The sequence below is a fragment of the Calonectris borealis genome, chromosome 1, assembly GCF_964195595.1.
Source record: "Calonectris borealis chromosome 1, bCalBor7.hap1.2, whole genome shotgun sequence".
NCBI classification, from domain to species: domain Eukaryota; kingdom Metazoa; phylum Chordata; class Aves; order Procellariiformes; family Procellariidae; genus Calonectris; species Calonectris borealis.
The window spans coordinates 143874104-143892175 of NC_134312.1; the positions used below are offsets into that span (position 1 = coordinate 143874104).

At 43.6% G+C, this 18072-nt stretch overlaps 2 protein-coding genes and 1 long non-coding RNA gene across 6 annotated transcripts in view; 2 read left to right on the plus strand and 1 right to left on the minus strand.

Moving 5' to 3' along the window:
- ASMTL (acetylserotonin O-methyltransferase like) overlaps nucleotides 1-10709 on the plus strand; it is a 32671-nt gene extending 21962 nt beyond the window's left edge. For 3 of the 4 annotated variants that reach the window (XM_075134133.1, XM_075134149.1, XM_075134157.1), the window contains 4 exons: nucleotides 1984-2113; nucleotides 3217-3360; nucleotides 3935-4057; nucleotides 5745-6933. In XM_075134133.1, the coding sequence (XP_074990234.1) occupies nucleotides 1984-2113; nucleotides 3217-3360; nucleotides 3935-4057; nucleotides 5745-5962 (615 nt within the window). In that variant the 3' untranslated portion in view covers nucleotides 5963-6933. Of the gene's footprint in view, nucleotides 1-1983; nucleotides 2114-3216; nucleotides 3361-3934; nucleotides 4058-5744; nucleotides 6934-10456 lie in introns of those variants that run through there. The other variant, XM_075134140.1, reaches the window with a different exon arrangement.
- Nucleotides 3919-10667, minus strand: LOC142073927 (uncharacterized). Its single transcript, XR_012670496.1, has 3 exons — nucleotides 10592-10667; nucleotides 9635-9731; nucleotides 3919-4003 (listed from the first exon to the last, which is right to left on the minus strand). It is a non-coding gene; the product is annotated as an uncharacterized LOC142073927 (long non-coding RNA).
- Nucleotides 10710-13357: 2648 nt separating the features above from the next.
- SLC25A6 (solute carrier family 25 member 6) lies at nucleotides 13358-17307 on the plus strand. The gene is made up of 4 exons (XM_075134220.1): nucleotides 13358-13560; nucleotides 14773-15259; nucleotides 16017-16157; nucleotides 16649-17307. The coding sequence occupies exons 1-4, from the start codon at nucleotides 13450-13452 to the stop codon at nucleotides 16804-16806; spliced, it is 897 nt and encodes a 298-aa protein (XP_074990321.1). The 5' UTR covers nucleotides 13358-13449; the 3' UTR covers nucleotides 16807-17307.
- Nucleotides 17308-18072: the final 765 nt, after the last annotated feature.

Sequence of the window (18072 nt, forward strand, 5' to 3'; positions counted from 1 at the left end):
TACGAGTATCAAAACTAGCTGTGAGGAGCCCAGAACTGATCTAGGGGCAAATGGAGACTGAACTGTCTAAGAAAGTTGGTCAAGTTCAGAAATGGTAGAAATGCAATGCAAGTCACTAGTCCCAGACTTCTGTTCTCTTCAACTTTAGGCTTTAAAGTGCTGGAGCAATCACAGAACATACCAAGAAATTTGAGTGCTGATGAAAATTGTCTGGCTAAAATGTTGCCCATCCAGCTAACACACTCTCAGAACAACCTCTGGGCCTGTTTGATTTACATTTATGTGGCCTTTTTGTAACGCCAGGTAGTACCTTATCACACATGCACTCCTTCCATATTGGATGCCAGTCACTTGGTACTGATGTGCATCCAGTTCAATCTGTGCTGACAGTGTAATCAAAGCTGTTTTCAAATTTGCTTCATGCAGTGGAGAAGAGATCCTTTTATGAAGGTTTGCAGTTTTGTATATGCTTCAAGCTGGCATATATTGCTGATAAGAATTGTAATCCTTTCTTCCATCCGTTTCCATCTCTGTAGCATTCCTTTTCCAATGTTAGCCCAGGTGGATGTGTTCAGACTGGAGAATCACTTAGAGTTATAACTAGCCTAACTTGTCAGTTATCCACCTGGTGAAGCAGGTTGGGGGGCATAAATATTTGTGCCTGTTTAAGGAGAGGGCTAGTGGAGTGAGCAGGAGAATATGTCAGGACTTCATCTCTGACAGCAGTGCTGGCTTGAAGTGTACTTCATATTATATCCTGAGGTTCTTAATTTATACGTAGCTTCTAGATCTAGATGCTGATGAAGCCGGTCTCCTAAAGGAGAGGTCTACATCCCTCATATATAGTTGGTGGAAGGAAGTAAGGGCTTTTGGAGACTTAAGAAAGTCCTGTTAGCCTAATGTTAGTGCCTAGATTACTGGTGGACAGAACCTCCTTCAGGAATCCTTCAAAGGCTCTTTTAAAGGGAGTTTAGATACTTTGCTTTAGGATAGATACTGCAGTAGATACTTATGCGCAAGTTAAGCGTTTTAACGTAGGTGAACTGGATCTCATCCTTTGTTAAACATCTGGATTAGCAACTTGAGTTTGCTTGGGTGATGCTTGCAGCAGGAGTCACCACCAGTTCAAGCCTGGGCTCCATATATCTACAGGATTGTGTGTCCGAACAGAATGTATGGGCTGCCTATGGCACTGTGCATACCGCAGCTTGGAGATACTTCAACTTCATGGTAGCTGTAAAACCAGACATAACGGATGAAGTTTGTATGAAAGTGAGACATAAAGGGATTCATGCCTGTGTATCATTTCAAAGGTAAAGGCATGAGGTTCTGGTACTGAATGCTTGCATCTCACCTAATCAAAAAAACGCAGTATGAGCTTTAATGTTTCCGGTTTAAGTTATGGTCCAATCATCTAGTTATTTCCCATCATGGGAGAATAAATGTCAGAATTAAATGAAAGCAATTTGTGAGTATATCAAGAAGGAGGAGGAACACTTTAGGAGACTGAGAGAAAAAACTCAGTCTGTCCTTTCAAGCAGTTTAAAGTGTGGAGACATCTTGCTGTGGAGCAAATGTGTTAGTAAATGTATATCAAAGGCACAGTATTTCTTTAAAAAGCACAGTGCTTTCAGTGCTTCTTCCTGCTATGCTGCCCCAGCTTCAGTGGGCAGAAGTGTTGAATTTAACAGCCCTTGGGACATCACCAAGACCAGGTTCAAACCAGCTAAGTGTACGTCCTTTGAGACGCACTGCAAAAGATGCCTGTGTGATCAGAATTTTGGAGAGAATGCAAAAATCTGTTTATCACTGCAGTGAAACAGCAAAGGACTCGGATGAGCAACCAGTCAATGGCACTTTTAACTCATCTTTTAATTTTAGAATTCTAATGTTTATAGTGTGGACCTACTGCCTTGGTTATACATAGTTTTAGTTAAGTAATGAAAATAAACTTGAATTACTGTGCTTTTTTTCCCTTTTTAGGACTATTATCACAGCCAGGAGGTGAAGCAGCGTTTTATGGCTGCCATGCACAGCATTGCCCACCTGACAGCAAGAGATGTGGCTACAGCATTTGATCTTTCACAGTTTGAATCTGCTTGTGACTTAGGAGGTATTGCCTGTAATTGAACTTGTATACAAATTAAAGGGAAAAGCTGGATTTTAGTTCTATATTTTATTACTTAAAACATGTATTTTTTTTACTGGAACTGCAGTAATATTATCTACTCTTATTTTTCTGGTATTGTAATGTCAGAATAAAAGGACTGAATGCAGTTAACTGAAAGCAGAGTTACTTAAATGGTATTTGAGTAGTTTGAAATAAGTGAATGTTTTCACAATCTGACACAGCTCAACACAGAAAACAAGGTGGTTTGTGGCTCAGCTGATACAATATTGGCTGGGAGCTCCGTCTTCAACTATGCTGTTGCTGTCTTTTGGCATGTCCAAGATTTTCAAAAGTAAAAAAATTTATTTCTGAATCCTTCTATATTGGGGTGTCAAACTTGAAACACTGCACTGCTAGATCAGAAAGTTTTGATTCTTTTAGAATGGGTTTGTTTTGTGTGTTGTTTTAATTATTAATATCTAAGATGACCACCAAAATGTTGAGGACTGATGATACACCTGAATAAACTCTTCTTGTCAGAGTCTTTTTTTTTTCCCCTATGCTTGGAGTTGCACAGAGGGAGTGTTACTACATAGAGAAAGATCCACTGAAGGAGGAACACTTTACTTAGTGCCTGGGGAGGTGGACAGCTTGTTAGAGGAATTAACACAATACTGGTGCAATCTTTGCCACTTGCGCAGAGACTCCAAGATTTTACCATCCCTATTCTTCACCATGCTGGAGAGTATTTGTCAAACTTCATATATCAGTGCTTTGTAAATGGTAAATAGTTCTAGTGCTCTTCATCCACAAATTACAAGTCCTTGCTCTTCCATTAATATTATTCTATCCCCAGAAACCCCCTGAAGTACTAGTACCAAAGGTCATACTAGCAATTCTATGACGGTAAGGAGTCATGCCTGCATTCCCCAAGCTTTAAAACATTGCTCTATCCACCAGGAAGTGCTATTGCCCATGTTAATTGTGGAGCTGTCTGTCTACCTCTAATTCTGATTTGATGTCTCTATTTTAATGTTTAATGTCTTTAAAAATGTCTGCAAATGCTGGGAGAAAAGACTTGATTGACTTTTTTAAACTTTCAACAGGTTGCACTGGAGCTCTGGCTCATGGATTAGTACAAATATACCCAAATCTCAAGGTCACAGTATTTGACCTTCCAGAAGTCATTGCAAACACCTCTTACTTTCAGCCTTCAGGACAACACACAGCTCCAGTGACATTTGTGTCAGGTAAATGTAACACATGATCTTTTGTCTTATTTCTGTTATCCTGGAGCACAGAGCAGGCTCTTCTGCTGCAGAAAATGGTGTGCTACCTGCTCCAACACCAAATGTGTCTTAGTATAAGGCAATGTAGGCTCACCCATGCTAAATGGGGACATTGTATTTCTCAAGCCTGTGGGGATAAAACCAAACTGGCTATGGTTGGAGAATGTGGATAAATAAGGAAGTATGAATTAGTCATTTGTGAGTACCACTGGGAGTAAAGGCTGCGTGTCCTTGTCTCAGACTTTTCTTTTCTAGGCAAGATCAACGTGATGGCTACAAAAGACTTCAATGTCTCCTTCCTTACTTCAGGCTTCCTCACCATTTTAATATGTTACAGAATTCTTACCTGTGATCTGCTCTTCTCTTTAAATATATTTCCCTTATCTGCAAATCGGTGCATCCCTATGCCTGTTCATTCTTGTTTCTTTCTTTACCTCTGCTGAGGCTCCTAGTTCCTCTGCAATATTTTTATTTCATTTTACAGGAATGTACTCTGTGGTTTCTGTAGGAATGTACTAACTCTGCTTTCCAACAGGTGACTTCTTCAAAGATAATCTTCCAGAAGCAGATCTTTACATCCTTTCACGTGTTCTTCATGACTGGCCTGATGAAAAGATACATGTGCTGTTAAGCAAGATAGCAGCTGTTTGCAAACCAGGTAAGTTTTTCCATCTTGTGGGCTTAAAGGTGCATGTTAATGCGTAAACATAATGAGTAATCATAAGAATGATTAAAAAATATTAAAAAAACGTATTTTTCTGTCCAGTCATAGTAGCCTGTGCTTGAATGTCTATGCCTGCATTATGATAAAACCTACTCAGAAAAAAAGTAAACAAAGCTGCTAATAAAACTATATAAAATAAACCCTTACTACAGTTGCAGGCTTTGCATACAACTATGTCATCTCCCCTATCTCTGCCATGCCCAGTCTTTCTTACTAAGCCCTATATCATCAAATAACTAAGCATGTGCTTATTTCTATACATACAAGTAGACTAACTAAAGTTCCTTTAGATTAATCAAGAAGAAGCAATTTGTTTTGGTATTCAAGAAGAAGCAGTTTGTTTTGTTATCATTTTGCTATTTCAGTAGTGCCCAGAATATGGTAAACTGGAGTTCAACACTGCTATCTGCACAGATTTAATGAGAAATATGTAGCCTCTTCTGCTTTCTCCTACATGTGAATCATAGAATATCTCAAGTTGGAAGGGACTCATAAGGATCATTGAGTCCAACTCCCTGCTCCTTGCAGGACTGCCTAAAACTAAACCATATGACTAAGAGCATCTTCTAGATGCTCCTTGAACTCTGACAGGCTTGGTGCCGTGACCACTTCCCTGGCGAGCCTGTTCCAGTGACTGACCACCCTCTCAGTGAAGAACCTTTCCCTAATGTCCAATCTGAACTTCCCCTGACGCAGCTTCATTCCATTTCCTCGTGTCCTATTGCTGGTCACCAGAGAGGAGATCAGCACCTCCCCCTCTGCTGCCCCCCTTGAGGAAGTTGTAGAGGCGGTGAGGGCACCCCTCAGCCTTCTCTTCTCCAAGCTGAACAACCCAAGTGACCTCAGACAATCCTCATAAGTCTTGCTCTCGAGGCCTTTCACCATCTTGGTTGCCCTCCTCTGGACACACTCTAATAGTTTGATGTCCTGCTTATATTGAGGCACCCAAAACTGCACACAGTGTTCGAGGTAGGCCACACCAGTGCCGTGTGAAGTGGGACAGTCACCTCCCTCGACCGGCTAGCTATGCTGTGCTTGATGCACCCCAGGAGACAGTTGGCCCTTTTGGCTGCCAGGGCACACTATGGACTCATATTTGGACAGCATTAAAGATCAAAGGAGAAGACAAAAAGCAGAAAAGCCTGACTGCTAAGATCAACTGATTCCTTAATCCAACAGGATTAACTGTAGCTATGAAGTTTGTTTCATAGGAGAACATTCAAAATTAGATCTAGGCCATAAAGCATAATCCTATTTATAAATTATGAAAGAAAATTGTGGGTGACTGTCTTAATCTTCTTATGCAAAGATTGGGGTATGACAGATGGTTACAGGAGTTGCTTGATTCAAATGGAAACAAGACTGAGTTTAAGAGCATAGTCAGGAAGTGATCTGAACTTCATTAAAGTGGAGACAGTGCTCTAAACTCCCCCTTCCTTTTAACAATTAAATGGTTGCTTCCAGGAAGAGATTACTGAAAGCAAAGTTCTGTCACTGATTTCCACTGAAGAACACTAAAACACTAGTCTGAGGACCTCTATAATTGTCTCTGAACAAAACACTAAAAACTTGAAGCTAGAAACACTTTACTGAGCCACTTTTGGTTGTTTTGGAAATGCAGGAAGTGCCTTGCTAGTGGCAGAAATTGTGCTTGACGAACACAAGACGCACCCTCCTAGAGCTGTACTGCAGTCCCTCGGTATGACTGAAGGCAAGCAGAGAAGTGGCTCAGAATATAAACAGCTACTGGAGAAATACGGATTCACAAATGTACAAATTAAGATCACAGGAAACTTACTAGATGCTGTTCTGTGCTTCAAGAAGAATCTGTCACCGTAGTGTGCCCAGAAGCAAACTGGGATGCTGAGTTTTTACAACACTTGTGCAATATACCCATCATCAGCCAGCACATATTGTCAGTTTAGGATCATTTTGACCCTTTATCTGAAGCATAGTTGTTACAGGCCTTGAATAAAAGTTGGACTGCACCTTCTGCAGGAGTGAGTTCTATGCATTTAAGAAATGTCTGTGGCAGGCCAAAACTCCTATGTATTAAACACCTTCATGTGCAGTTCTTTTGGCTAGTTTGCAGACTTGACATAGCTGTATAGCATGGCAAGTTAAAACTACAAGCTTTTATGAGCCACATTAATACCTTAGTTTTTTTGGACCTTAAAATTAAAGAGAATTCTCCCTCTGCAGTGTATTCAGTGGTTACTGCTCATTTTTATCAGGAATGAAAAAATAAAAATGAATACTGTACCATCTGTCTGAATTTGGGAGTGCTAGTCCTCTTTTTCACTTTTCTGTGGGGCTTTACTCAAAAGCATCTCAATGATACCCTTTTTAAGCACTTTTTCCGCAGGCAAAAGTGAGAATAGGACAAAGCTCAACACGTTCCTACAGCAGCTACACTGTCACAGAGAAACTTCAGCAGCCTCTGACCTCCAGCCACAGTATGCGCCCACACAGGCTGCAGTTGAGAGCTGTTCCTATCGGTTCCTATCAGTTTCAGGTTTTTCTGAATATGGTTAAATGGCCACATATGCTTTCTGTCTCATTACTTGAGGTGAGTTTTAGGACTTATGTCTAAATTCTCTTATGAGAATTAAAAATAGAAGTTTCTTCATGTTCCAGTCTTTAATTGGAGAAGTACATACTGTATCCCATCTCGTCAAGTAATTTCTCACTAATGTCACCTCTCCTAATGTTTATTTTTTCCTGATACTTCACTGATATTTGTTTTTTCTATTTAAAGTGTACTTAGTAGTGGAAGCCTTCCTGAAGATTAAAGCTGCACTTTCAAACTAGCTTGCTTCTCTATCAGTTGTGAGTTTCTTCCCTGTCATAATTCTACAGCAATAATCCCAATAAGCCAGTGTGAAAGAGGCCGTGCCTATGCTGAATCACCAACCTCAGTAAATTAAAGAGAGTTGACGAGCAAGGTCAAGAGTTGCATCTGCCTGGTAGACTCTGCCTCATGTTACTTAATCAGAAGTTACTTTGCTCTTTGAGCACTGAGTAAAGCCAAAGTGCCACAGTGATTCAATTCATCATGAGAAATATACTTACTACAGCGCATTTCACCTGCACGAAATGGGGGAAATGTCAAACTTCTACCACATTGGGGTTTTTAATTTTTAGCAGAAGATTTTTATGAATGGAAATTTGACTGATTTCATCTCTACAGACATTTAAAGAGATAAGGCAAAATATTCAACAACTGAATAAATTAAAAATGTTTCTTCTCCATATTGACATGAAGCTTGCCATCATGCTTAACAGGTTTGTATTTTGAGAGAACTCATTCCAGCAATCAGATGTTTCTCATCTCATAGTTATTCATAAAGTTTGTAATGCTATTCTTTAAGATGCTATAAGCTGTTTGAGTCAGAAAATTTCAATCCTAAAGTTGGCACACCTGTAACTGTCACAGACTTTAAAACTGTGCCTCTAAGTACTATGTATCGGACTGTAAAATTTGAATAGAATGTGCTTGGCTACCACACAACCTCAATGTACTCTATGATTAAAGCACAACACTCCATACACACTAAGCATTAGTCCCTTGGGCATGGTGTCTGTGGTAACGCACTGCAGCTTTGTACTCTCAGGACAATTAAGCATTGGAGCACGTTGCCCAGAAAGGTGGTGGAATCTCTGTCCTTGGAGGTTTCAAGATCTGAGAACAAAGCCCTGAACAAGCTGAGATGACTGTAGAGCTGCCCCTCTTTGAGCAGGAGGTTGGACTAGAGATCTCCTGTGGTCCATTTCAGCCTAAGCTGTTCTACAATCATTTGATGTAGCCCAGTCAAATGATTTCTCAAACCTGAGAAATGATAAACTCGTCTTCTCTCATTAATGTCCAAACTGAGTTTTTCAGTTGCTCTGGAGAAAGCTGGTACCTTTTGCTGACTGGTAGAAGGGGTGGATTTAATGGTGTTACACTGAAAAGACTTCCTAAGCAACAGGCATAGCTGAGGAAAATTTCGGCCTGTTCACTAATCAAGACATGAAGAATGAGAGGGATAAGTTTTAAAATCCAAATGAACTTCTGCCAATAAAGCCTGTAGTTTTTTTGTTGCTTCTTAGGTAGTGACATTCAGCTATGCCTTCTTGAGGATGCTGTCTTTTACCCACATTCTGCCTTAACAACAGTAGAGGAAATGTGATCCACAGAAAGTAATTTTTTGAGGTGGAGAATTGTGGGGGTTAACAGAATGATAGATGAATAACAGAAACAAGAACTCCAGCACTTGGTCACTGAATGCTGAGGTAAGAATCCTTGAAGAAGATAGAGAAGTTTGTAAGAAAGACGCAACTTGGTTGGCTGTCCTAGCTCAATCATTTTTATATCAATTTTTTACCTTGTTACAGCTATGAACAGTACTTGTGCCTGGAAAAGTAATGGGACAGAAGTGGAAGGTAGTTCATCATCTGAGCCACCCAGCACGAAAGCTTAGGAAGAGCTATTTAATGGCTAAGCCCCTTTGTGTGAGCTCTCAGTTCAGTTTTGGATGTGTTAGCTGACTCCTGGAGAGTGGAAGTGTTTAATGTGGGGGGTTTTTTTGTTTTTAAAAAAAGTTTTTGGAGGGCTGGCACTTTAATTCCTCCTCCCCCCCATCTTTTGGCCGGAAATTATGTCCTTGCTAAGCAATGAACATCTGGATTAAATGACTTTCTAATTCAGAAAAGACTGTTATGACCATTAATTTTTATCTCCTATAAAACCATGGCCAAAATTTCTTCATCAAAGTATGCTTCCTGAAAGGGTTGAAAGTTAGCTCTATTTCAGTAGCTCTTGTGAAGCAATTTCAATTACATCAGTAAAGCTTGATTAACTGTAGAGAGATTTTTTTTTTCTTTTTCTCTGTACTAACTTAATTTAACGTGTCTAATTTTTGAAGGTGTTCTTCCCACACTGGTTGTGCTTTCTCGGTATATTTTTCCAGATTACCCTGATGTTATCTGGATTTCCTGAATAACTTTCTGTGGCAAATTATAATGGCCATTCTATTTGTGTCCTCCTTTCAGAGCGTACAAAATTTGGACACCGTCTTCCAAAGCTGTAATATAATGGTGACTTAGAAATGATAGTCCTGCATTACCCTACCTAGCAACGTTTGCTGTGTAGCCAGGAACAGCGATTCCCGGGTCTCTCTGTTGAAGGCAAAGGAGAATCACACGGGAAAGGGGGGAGGGAATAGAAATCACTGAATCATAAAAAATGGGCTTCATCACCCTAACTTTAGATACCTAAATATAGGCATTCAGATCATCTAGTCACCTTGAGCTCTCCAATCAGTAGAAAAACAGGCATTTTCAGAGGATGATTTGTCTCACCTATCTGTGAAAGGAAGTTTCCTGGTTTTCCTAAGAAAAGTGATTGTACATTTCATAGTTGATAGAGCGTATTTAAGAGGGCTAGCTGAAATACAGCCATCTAATCTGTAGATGACTGAATTGGGGCAGAAGAGTCCCACTGGACAGATAATGTCGGTTCAAGCTCACCTCAGACATGCTTGGCTGATCCTTTTTCTTTGTGAAGCAAACTGTGTCATTGGTTCATCACAGGGTAGGTGGCTTGAACTTGCATTTAGTAAGGTAGCTGATGATGCAGGGAAGAGACATGGAATTTATTAATAAGGTGTCTGAAGGACTTTCATGACTCCTGATAGTTGACACCGAGGTCTCAGTGAGCAATTTTATCTGCAGATCCCAGTCTCCTCTCTTAAGAAACTGCAGTATTATGTTTAATTTACTTTTTATCAATTGTTAAATGTCTGAGGTGTACGGGTAGGAATGGCTCTGAGGAGATTCAGAAGAGGCTGTGTGTAAACAGGATCATTTAAGTTCTGCTCGTGTCCCTAGGTCAGTCCCACCACAAAGACCTCAGTTCCTACAGAAATAATGTACAACACTGACTTTACTGTTTCTATAATGCTCGCCATCCACCGTTTTGTCTGCTTGGCACCATTTCAATATGAATGCCAAGCAGCAATATATCCCAAAGAGATGTAACTACTACTGTCTTACTGTTTTCCATAACCCTCATGCCAAGTCTACAGAAGTCATCCCCTCTTTTCCCTGGAAACAGAGACGTGACTTGACTTGTGAGGGATGCCTCCATAGTGTCGAAGGAAATTTCCTGGGTTTTGTGAGAGGAGTGGATTCTACCTTTAATAGTGGATTAGTCATTTAATAGCAGAGCAAATCCATAAATGATAAATGATATCACCTGTGTCTTGTAGTTTGCACCCTTACATATGGTAGCAGAAATTCTCTTGCCTGATAATGGATTAGTACTGTTGCATGCATTTGTTTTTAAATTAGGCTGTGGGGTTTTGCTGGCTGAAATGGTATTGGATAATGAGAAGAAGAACAGGAGTACAGCTCTGCTGCAGTCTTTGAACATGCTTGTGCAGACAGAGGGAAAGGAGAGAAGCGGCTCTGAATATCGAGGCTTACTGGAACAACATGGATTCACAAATGTCAAAATCAGATTGACAGGAAATTTGTTAGACGTCGTTCTCTGCGTTAAGACCTAGAAAAAAATGGATTTAGTAATAAAATCTGGATGTGTCTAGTCATGTTTGATGTTTTGTAATTATGCAAATACGTTCTCGGTTTCCCATCAATATCATAAACAAGAAATGTTACGTCAGCTTTCTGAAGTTACTTTTAAAAAGGGGGAAAGATTGATTGCATTTATTTTGAACTAGAGTTGTGGCAGTGATACTGTGGCTGCACAACACTTGTAGTACCCTCAGAAACAAGTCTCAACCACAAATGGTATCAGCACCTCTACGGCAGCATTCACGGTTGCTGAGAAATCACAGTTTCTTCATACTCTGTACAATTAGAATAGTACCATTCTTAGACCACACATTGCTTTGTGCCTGTTTCACAGGTTAATGCAGGTATCATTTCAATACTCCATCACTATCCATTTTAATATCATTTTATGTTACACTCTCTACTGTAAATAAAGAAACACTGTCTAATGAAGTCTGAAGACTGCTACTGCAATGGTGTAGTCAAGATTGGAAACAGAAGAACTGGAGCGGCAGCTTCTCAGGAGAGCCAAGACAGACTCCTTTGCCTTCTGTGAGGCTTCTGGAAAAGGCAGTTGTGTAAAAGCAGAAGTTTCATCTGTGATTATAATTGGAGATGAAATGTGGGAGCACCACATTTGGTTCAAGAACATCCTCCTCCTCCTCCTCCTCCTTTTTAGCCCTACTTAATTTGTGAGCTTTTACGAAAATGGATAGCAGAATATGAGATTAGATAAAGAACAGAAAAGAAAAAAAAAAGTGCAGAAACAGAAGAAAAAGCATGGTGCTAAAGAGAAAAGGATTTCCCCCAGGCAGACGCATCTGAGATCCCAAGGTGAACGGGACAGGACACCTATTGACTGAACAGTTTCTTATCACAAAAGTAACGTACGTTTTACCTTCAGTTTTCAAACTGACTGCACTTTAGAGTTCCCGAGTATGAAGTTCTTTTTTAATCAATAGAAAACTTTATGAGAAAAAAATCCCAGCCTTGCACGCATTGTGTTGTGCTATGAGACTATTAACAGTCAGTTATGAGCTTTTTTAAAAAGAAAAATACCACACTAAGCTGTGTGCGCCGGTCTGAGAACACGCACCACAACCTTTCATTAATTACATCCAAAATATGGTCCTGTAACACTATGTGCCTAACTCTGTGTGGGCACAGAAGGCACTTCACTGTATCTGTATTATGATTTAGAATATAAAATAGCACACAATTTACTTTGTATCTTTTGATGTGCAAAAAAAAGGTATAGTGACGTATAATACGTGGTCTATCGTACTACAGCAGAGAGAAAGGCTATGGCTGGCACATCCTGTTCTCATACCACGCCCTCTGAGACAGAGGCTCTCATTTTGAAATCCTGCAAACTACACACATGTGTAAGCAGTGGTTTCAGACACCTCAGCTACTGCAACTCTGTGGTTCACCAGTCATCTCTTTAAAAAAAAGTTTGGCTTTATTTACTTTTGTAGGAAACATCCATTAAAAGTGAAAGCAATTACAAAAGGTGCATGTGAACTAATGCCCTCCAGCTAGAACAATTTCAAGACTTACTTTTAGAAAGAATAGGTGTAATTTCAGACAGAAGTTTGTCCATTAGGCGTAAAATTTCACTTTTGGCATACAATAAAGTTAGCAGAAATTACTGACAGAGACCAGGCCTGTGTTTGTAGGGGTGGAGGCCCTGCCATGAGTGCCTACTCGGGCCGCCTGCAGAAGGGCTTTTCACAGCATCTAACTTTGAGTGCCCAAACCAGAAGCCCAAACCAGAAGTCCCTCTAGGAAACCACGGCTGAGTTCTGTGGCATTTCGTTGCCTCGAATCACTTCAGTGACTGACAGTAAAGCCCGGCGATGTGACGCTTGGCACCCCAACGGTGAGGAGGAGCAGGTGGGAACAGAACCTGGAAACAAGGAGATGCCTTCGATCAGCATTACCCTGAGGGTAGCGAGCATGGAGCAAAACCCGCTGGCGCACAGCGCCCCGGATACGCTCCCCTCTTCCTAACGGCGGCTCCTGCTGCTGCTGCTGCTGCTGCTGCTGCCCAGGGCCCCGCGCAGGAAGCACAGCCTCCATCCTACACTGGCTTCCGACAGCTGCCACCGAACGAGCCTCCCAGTTCCCTTGGCTCTGCTTCGCGTTGGGCCGTGCGGGGCACGCCATTTCTGCCAGATGTGGCCTGTTAAGTTGTACACGTTCCTGTGTGCCCTACCGAGAACGGCACCAGGCGACAGCAGAAAACGCTTCAGAACGCCACTGTTGTGGAAAAAACTGCGTCAGCAACGGTGATCTTCACACTCTGCTGCGGCCCGGGCGAAGCCGCGCCGGGCGGGCCCCGCTGCGGTGCCGGGCCTGCCGCACCGCCCCGCGGGGGCCGGGCTCGGGCGGAGGCGAGGCCCCTCGCCCTTCACAGGTGGCGGCGGGGGGCGGAGGGGGCCGGCAGGCCCGGGGCGCCCTGGCCGACGCGGCGCTGCGCCACTGGCGCCGCCGGGGCGGCGCTGCGCGAGGGGAGGGACCGGAACCGCTCAGCCCGGCGCGCGGGGAGGGAGGCGCGCCCGGCCGCCCGCCGCAACCGCCGCCCTGAGGCGACCCGGCCCCTCCCGCCCCGGACGGCGAGGCCCCGCCCCCGGGCGGTGCGGCCAATGGGGCGCGGGGGGGCGGGGCCGGCGGGGCCCGGCATTTAGCTCATGCGCGGCGCCGGTCCCGCCCTTTCGGCCTGAGCGGCAGCAGCGTCTCTTCCCCGGCGGCTCCGGCGCGGCGCGAACATGGCGGACCAGGCCATCTCCTTCCTCAAGGACTTTCTGGCGGGCGGCGTCGCTGCCGCCATCAGCAAGACTGCGGTGGCGCCCATCGAGCGAGTCAAGCTATTGCTCCAGGTCAGCGGCGCGGCCGAGCCCGGCGGCAGCGGGGGCAGCCCGTCACCTTCCCCCGCAGGCGCCCGCCGAGGCCCAGGCGGGCCGGGGGGAGGGGGAAGGGGGGGACGAGGAGGGCGCTGCCGCCCCCACCCCCCGCGGGACAAAGGGCGCGCGCGAGGCGGCGGCCCGGCGGCGGCTGGCTGGGAGGTCACGTGGGCGGTGGGCGCCCGTGGCGGCGGCGGGGAAGCCGGTTCCGCTATGCGGGGCGCGGCGTTGCGGCGGGGGCGGGCCGCGGTGGGGGGGGGGGCGGGAGGGAGGGAGGGGCAAGGGGGCGGCTCCCGGTGTCACTTCCTCCCGTCCCGCTCCTGGCGCCGAGGGCGAAGGGGCGGGGGGAGGGCGGCAGCGCGCCGCCATCTTGGTGACCTTCACGTGATGGCGCGGCCGGGCAGCGCATTGGCCCGCCGGCGGGGCGGGGCCGGGCCTGCGACCGGCGCGCGGAGCCCCGTGTGACCCCTGCGGGCGGGGCGGGGCGTGGGGCGGCCTGGCGCCCCAAGGTGACTCGCGTGACCTTGGCGGCGGTCACCGGCGGGAGCGGGACCCGGTCTCGCCGTGGGCGGGGGTCGGGCGCAGGGCTGGCGGCCTCCTCTCGGCCCCCCCGGCTGGAAGTCCTCTCGGCGTAATGCGGATCGCGCCGGCGCCCCTTCCGCCCGCAGGCCCGCCGCTGTCAGTGAGGGCGAGAGGCTCCAGGTAGTCCCGGCCTTCGCGTCCTTGTTTTGTGCTTGCCCTTGTTCTTCGATGCTGGCCCTTCCTATTTTGAGCCCTGGAGGAGCTGGGAAGCAATGTTAAGCCTTTTAATGGTTCTTAGGATTGTACAATAGCTCCTGTATCTATGGTTCTTTCTTCACATACCTTCTCTTTTTTTTGTGTATGTGTAAAACCTAGGGGTTTAATTCTTGAGGATTAAGTCAATCCTCGAGTTCTTTGGTCTTCACCAAAATACAAATAAATGTCAGTTCTTCTCAGTCTTAAGATTCAAACTGACCCAGGAACTTTTGAGTCTTGGAAGCTATTGCAGCTGGTTTATCGTGGTAAACAGAGGCTTAATCTCCGTGTACAACTGCCATCAAGCATTCAGGCTTAACAGCTCTTTGTTTGATACTGTAAGCAGACTAAGCCTAGCTGTAGTGCAGGCCTGCCATGGCATACAATCAAAATACTTATTTTTATTTGCAGGTACAACATGCAAGTAAACAAATTGCCGCTGATAAGCAGTACAAGGGTATCATCGATTGTGTAGTGCGTATTCCAAAGGAACAAGGAGTGCTGTCTTTCTGGCGAGGAAACTTGGCAAATGTCATCAGATACTTCCCAACTCAAGCTCTTAACTTTGCCTTCAAGGATAAGTATAAGCAGGTGTTCTTGGGAGGTGTAGACAAGCACACTCAATTCTGGAGGTATTTTGCTGGTAACCTGGCTTCTGGTGGTGCAGCTGGAGCCACTTCCCTCTGCTTCGTCTACCCCTTGGATTTTGCAAGAACCCGTTTGGCTGCTGATGTTGGAAAAGCTGGTGCAGACAGAGAATTCTCTGGTCTAGGGGACTGTCTAATCAAAATCACCAAGTCTGATGGTCTGCGTGGCTTGTATCAGGGGTTCAATGTCTCTGTCCAAGGCATCATCATCTATAGAGCTGCCTACTTCGGGATCTATGATACAGCAAAAGGTAACATTTCGGAGAGGATCCGATAAACCTATTTTCAGAATTGTATTGTCTCTTTATGTCTGTTTTTGGATGTTAGTCCGTGTCTGTCTGTAGTAACTATAGTTTCTGTGAGTATGGAGGTGGAAGGGGGGTATCGGTGCCAACATCAGTGACACTGCAGTGTTCAAGGCAAAACTCGGGCATGTATTGATGGCAGCAGGCTACTTCCAAATGCTTCTGGTTTTGTACTTGTCCTTAAAGGAGTTTTTCCTAATGTCAGCAAAGCGTGTTGGTTACAATTTCTTTTTTGTTCAGTGTATTATTGTAGTTATATTAAACCAATTCAAGTGTGTTTAGCAGAATAGGATAGAGCAGTGCTTTTTACAAAGCACTTGTTTGTTAAGCTTGAGATTTGGGCATAGAAGTTGTCAATACTAGGTTATAGTTTAACGTAATTCACAGGGACAATGACTTATTTTAGTGACACTTCTAAAAAGAGTAGGGAATAGTTAGATCTCTTCTTATGCCAGTCTGAAAAGAATCCTGGTGCCTAACTGTTACCTGTTCTGATTACCGAGAAGAAAACCCTATGAATTTCCTTGATTTTTTGTTTTAATACTGCTTCAGCATGTTTAAATTTTATCAAGTGTCTTGGTGCAACTTCAAAGTATGGCTTTACAATGTTTCATAATACTTCGTTAGTAAAGGAGCTGTCATGCAGTGAGTGGATTGGAGGAGGATGTACAAGATAAAAAGCTAATTACTTTCTTTATTGCAGGCATGCTCCCAGATCCCAGAAATACTCATATTGTTATCAGTTGGATGATTGCCCAGACGGTGACTGCTGTGGCTGGTGTGGTCTCCTATCCTTTTGATACAGTGCGGCGTAGAATGATGATGCAGTCAGGACGCAAAGGAGGTAGGCTGTTAATTTGTACTTTAAGCAGCATTAACGAGATGAAGTCCTTTTTTCCTAATAGTCATCCCTCAGTGCTTACAGTTCCTTGTTACATAAGTCTGATTTAAGTTGTATTACATTTAAATGATATGAGGAAATGCAGGGTCACAACTTGTGGTGTTTGTCACGAATTATGCTGATGACTTTTCTTTATAGAATATGAAATGGGCAAAGGGACTGCCTGTTTGCAATGACAAATTAAATGAAGGCAATTGGGGACAGTATAATTGTCAAAAAGAAGGCTTAACATTTTTATTTTGTGACTTAGCTTTTAATAACTAGGCAAGCGGATAGGAAGCTTTTCCTATTGCCTGAACTAGTGTCGTGTTACAGTCTCAAAATGTAGTTTGAGACATCACAAAGTAGCTAGAGAAGTGAAACGGGGCAGTTGTTAAAAACATCTTAGGTACAATTATAGGAGTTAAAAATGACTCTGTGCTCTTTCTCTACAGCTGATATCATGTACTCTGGAACAATTGACTGCTGGCGGAAGATTGCAAGGGATGAGGGAGGAAAGGCGTTCTTCAAGGGTGCATGGTCTAATGTTCTCAGAGGCATGGGGGGTGCTTTTGTGCTTGTGCTGTACGATGAATTCAAGAAAGTCATTTAAGCAGCCTAACTAGAATTGGAAATCAAGTTGAGCAGATCATGTAGAATAACTACCATTATGGACCATTGACCTTCAAGAAATTCCTGTGAGTCTTATTTATCGGAGCCAGATGATATTTGTAGATGGGGCTAGAAACTGACATAGAGGACTGATCCATTTCTTGGTAATGTGCATGAAGACACTGAACCGGGCAATTCAGTGTGGTGATTTCTTTTTTCAGCAATGAGGATTGAGTGGTGTTGGTTCTGGGTCCAAAGTGGCTGGGTCCAAAGTGGCTGGGTCCAATTTAGGCAGAAAAAATTGTTTTCCTGTGGATCAGTCCCCGGTTTCAAGTCCTATCTTCTAGGACCATAAAATTGTATTTGAAAGTACTTGCTAACAAATCATGTTCTTTTCCACTTGTACTGAAGCACTATGTACCATTTTGCACAGCTGAACATCGAGCAATTTTGTTCTTAAATTGGGGCATTCTGCTGTAAAACAATAAACATACTTACTCTGTCTGTGTTGAAATTATTACATAAAAGCTTTGGGAAAGCCTCTTTTGTTTGAAAACTTGTTTCAGATAATGGTTCCTCTGATACACTTACACTGCACTCTGTAACAGAATAAGCTTGATTTTATTTTATTTTTTAAGAAATAATTGAATGTGAGAACTTGGGGGGGAAGCATGGGTTACACTAGTAGAAACCACTCCCATTCTTTGTGCCTGATAGTGTATGATGGGCTGCTGCAAGTGGCTTTTTGCATGATTCTTAGAAATTGATTTGCAACTTTTTGTATGATTTAAAATGGGGGGTTTTCTGTTGTAGTGCTAGGAGAACCCAAAGTCCCAAGGACAGTCAAAAAGTAATACTCTTGCCCTTGGTAAAACAGCTTAAAATGAAGGAATTTTTTTTTTAAACCAATATAGAAAGCAACGTGGCATTCATGCAAAAACCCAGGAACCCAGTAAATGCCTTCAACTTCTGAGTAACCTATGTATTGTATTGTTGCTGCTATTTGGAAATGCTGATTGTGCCATTCAGGATACTGTTTGGCCTGATCTGTAGCAGTGGTCAGTACCTCTGTGGAAGGTGAATTTAATCTGAAACGAGGCTCATTCTAAGAGGCGCAGTTGGTGGGGTATGTGGGAGGGAATATGTATGCTTCTGTGTAGCTGTAAAATATAAACCAAGGTAGGTCAGCCTTCAATATTAACTAATTGATGTCTAGTTCTGGGGATTGTCAGAAGACCAAGATCAGATTGGATAATTTCTCATAGTG

What these genes read in the sequence shown, in the direction of transcription:
- SLC25A6 (XM_075134220.1), top strand. Translation starts at nt 13,450, where the DNA reads ATGGCGGACCAGGCCATCTCCTTCCTCAAGGACTTTCTGGCGGGCGGC. An exon ending in GATCTATGATACAGCAAAAG is followed by an intron (nt 15,260 to 16,016) that starts GTAACATTTCGG and finishes TCTTTATTGCAG; the next exon opens with GCATGCTCCCAGATCCCAGA. An exon ending in GCAGTCAGGACGCAAAGGAG is followed by an intron (nt 16,158 to 16,648) that starts GTAGGCTGTTAA and finishes CTTTCTCTACAG; the next exon opens with CTGATATCATGTACTCTGGA.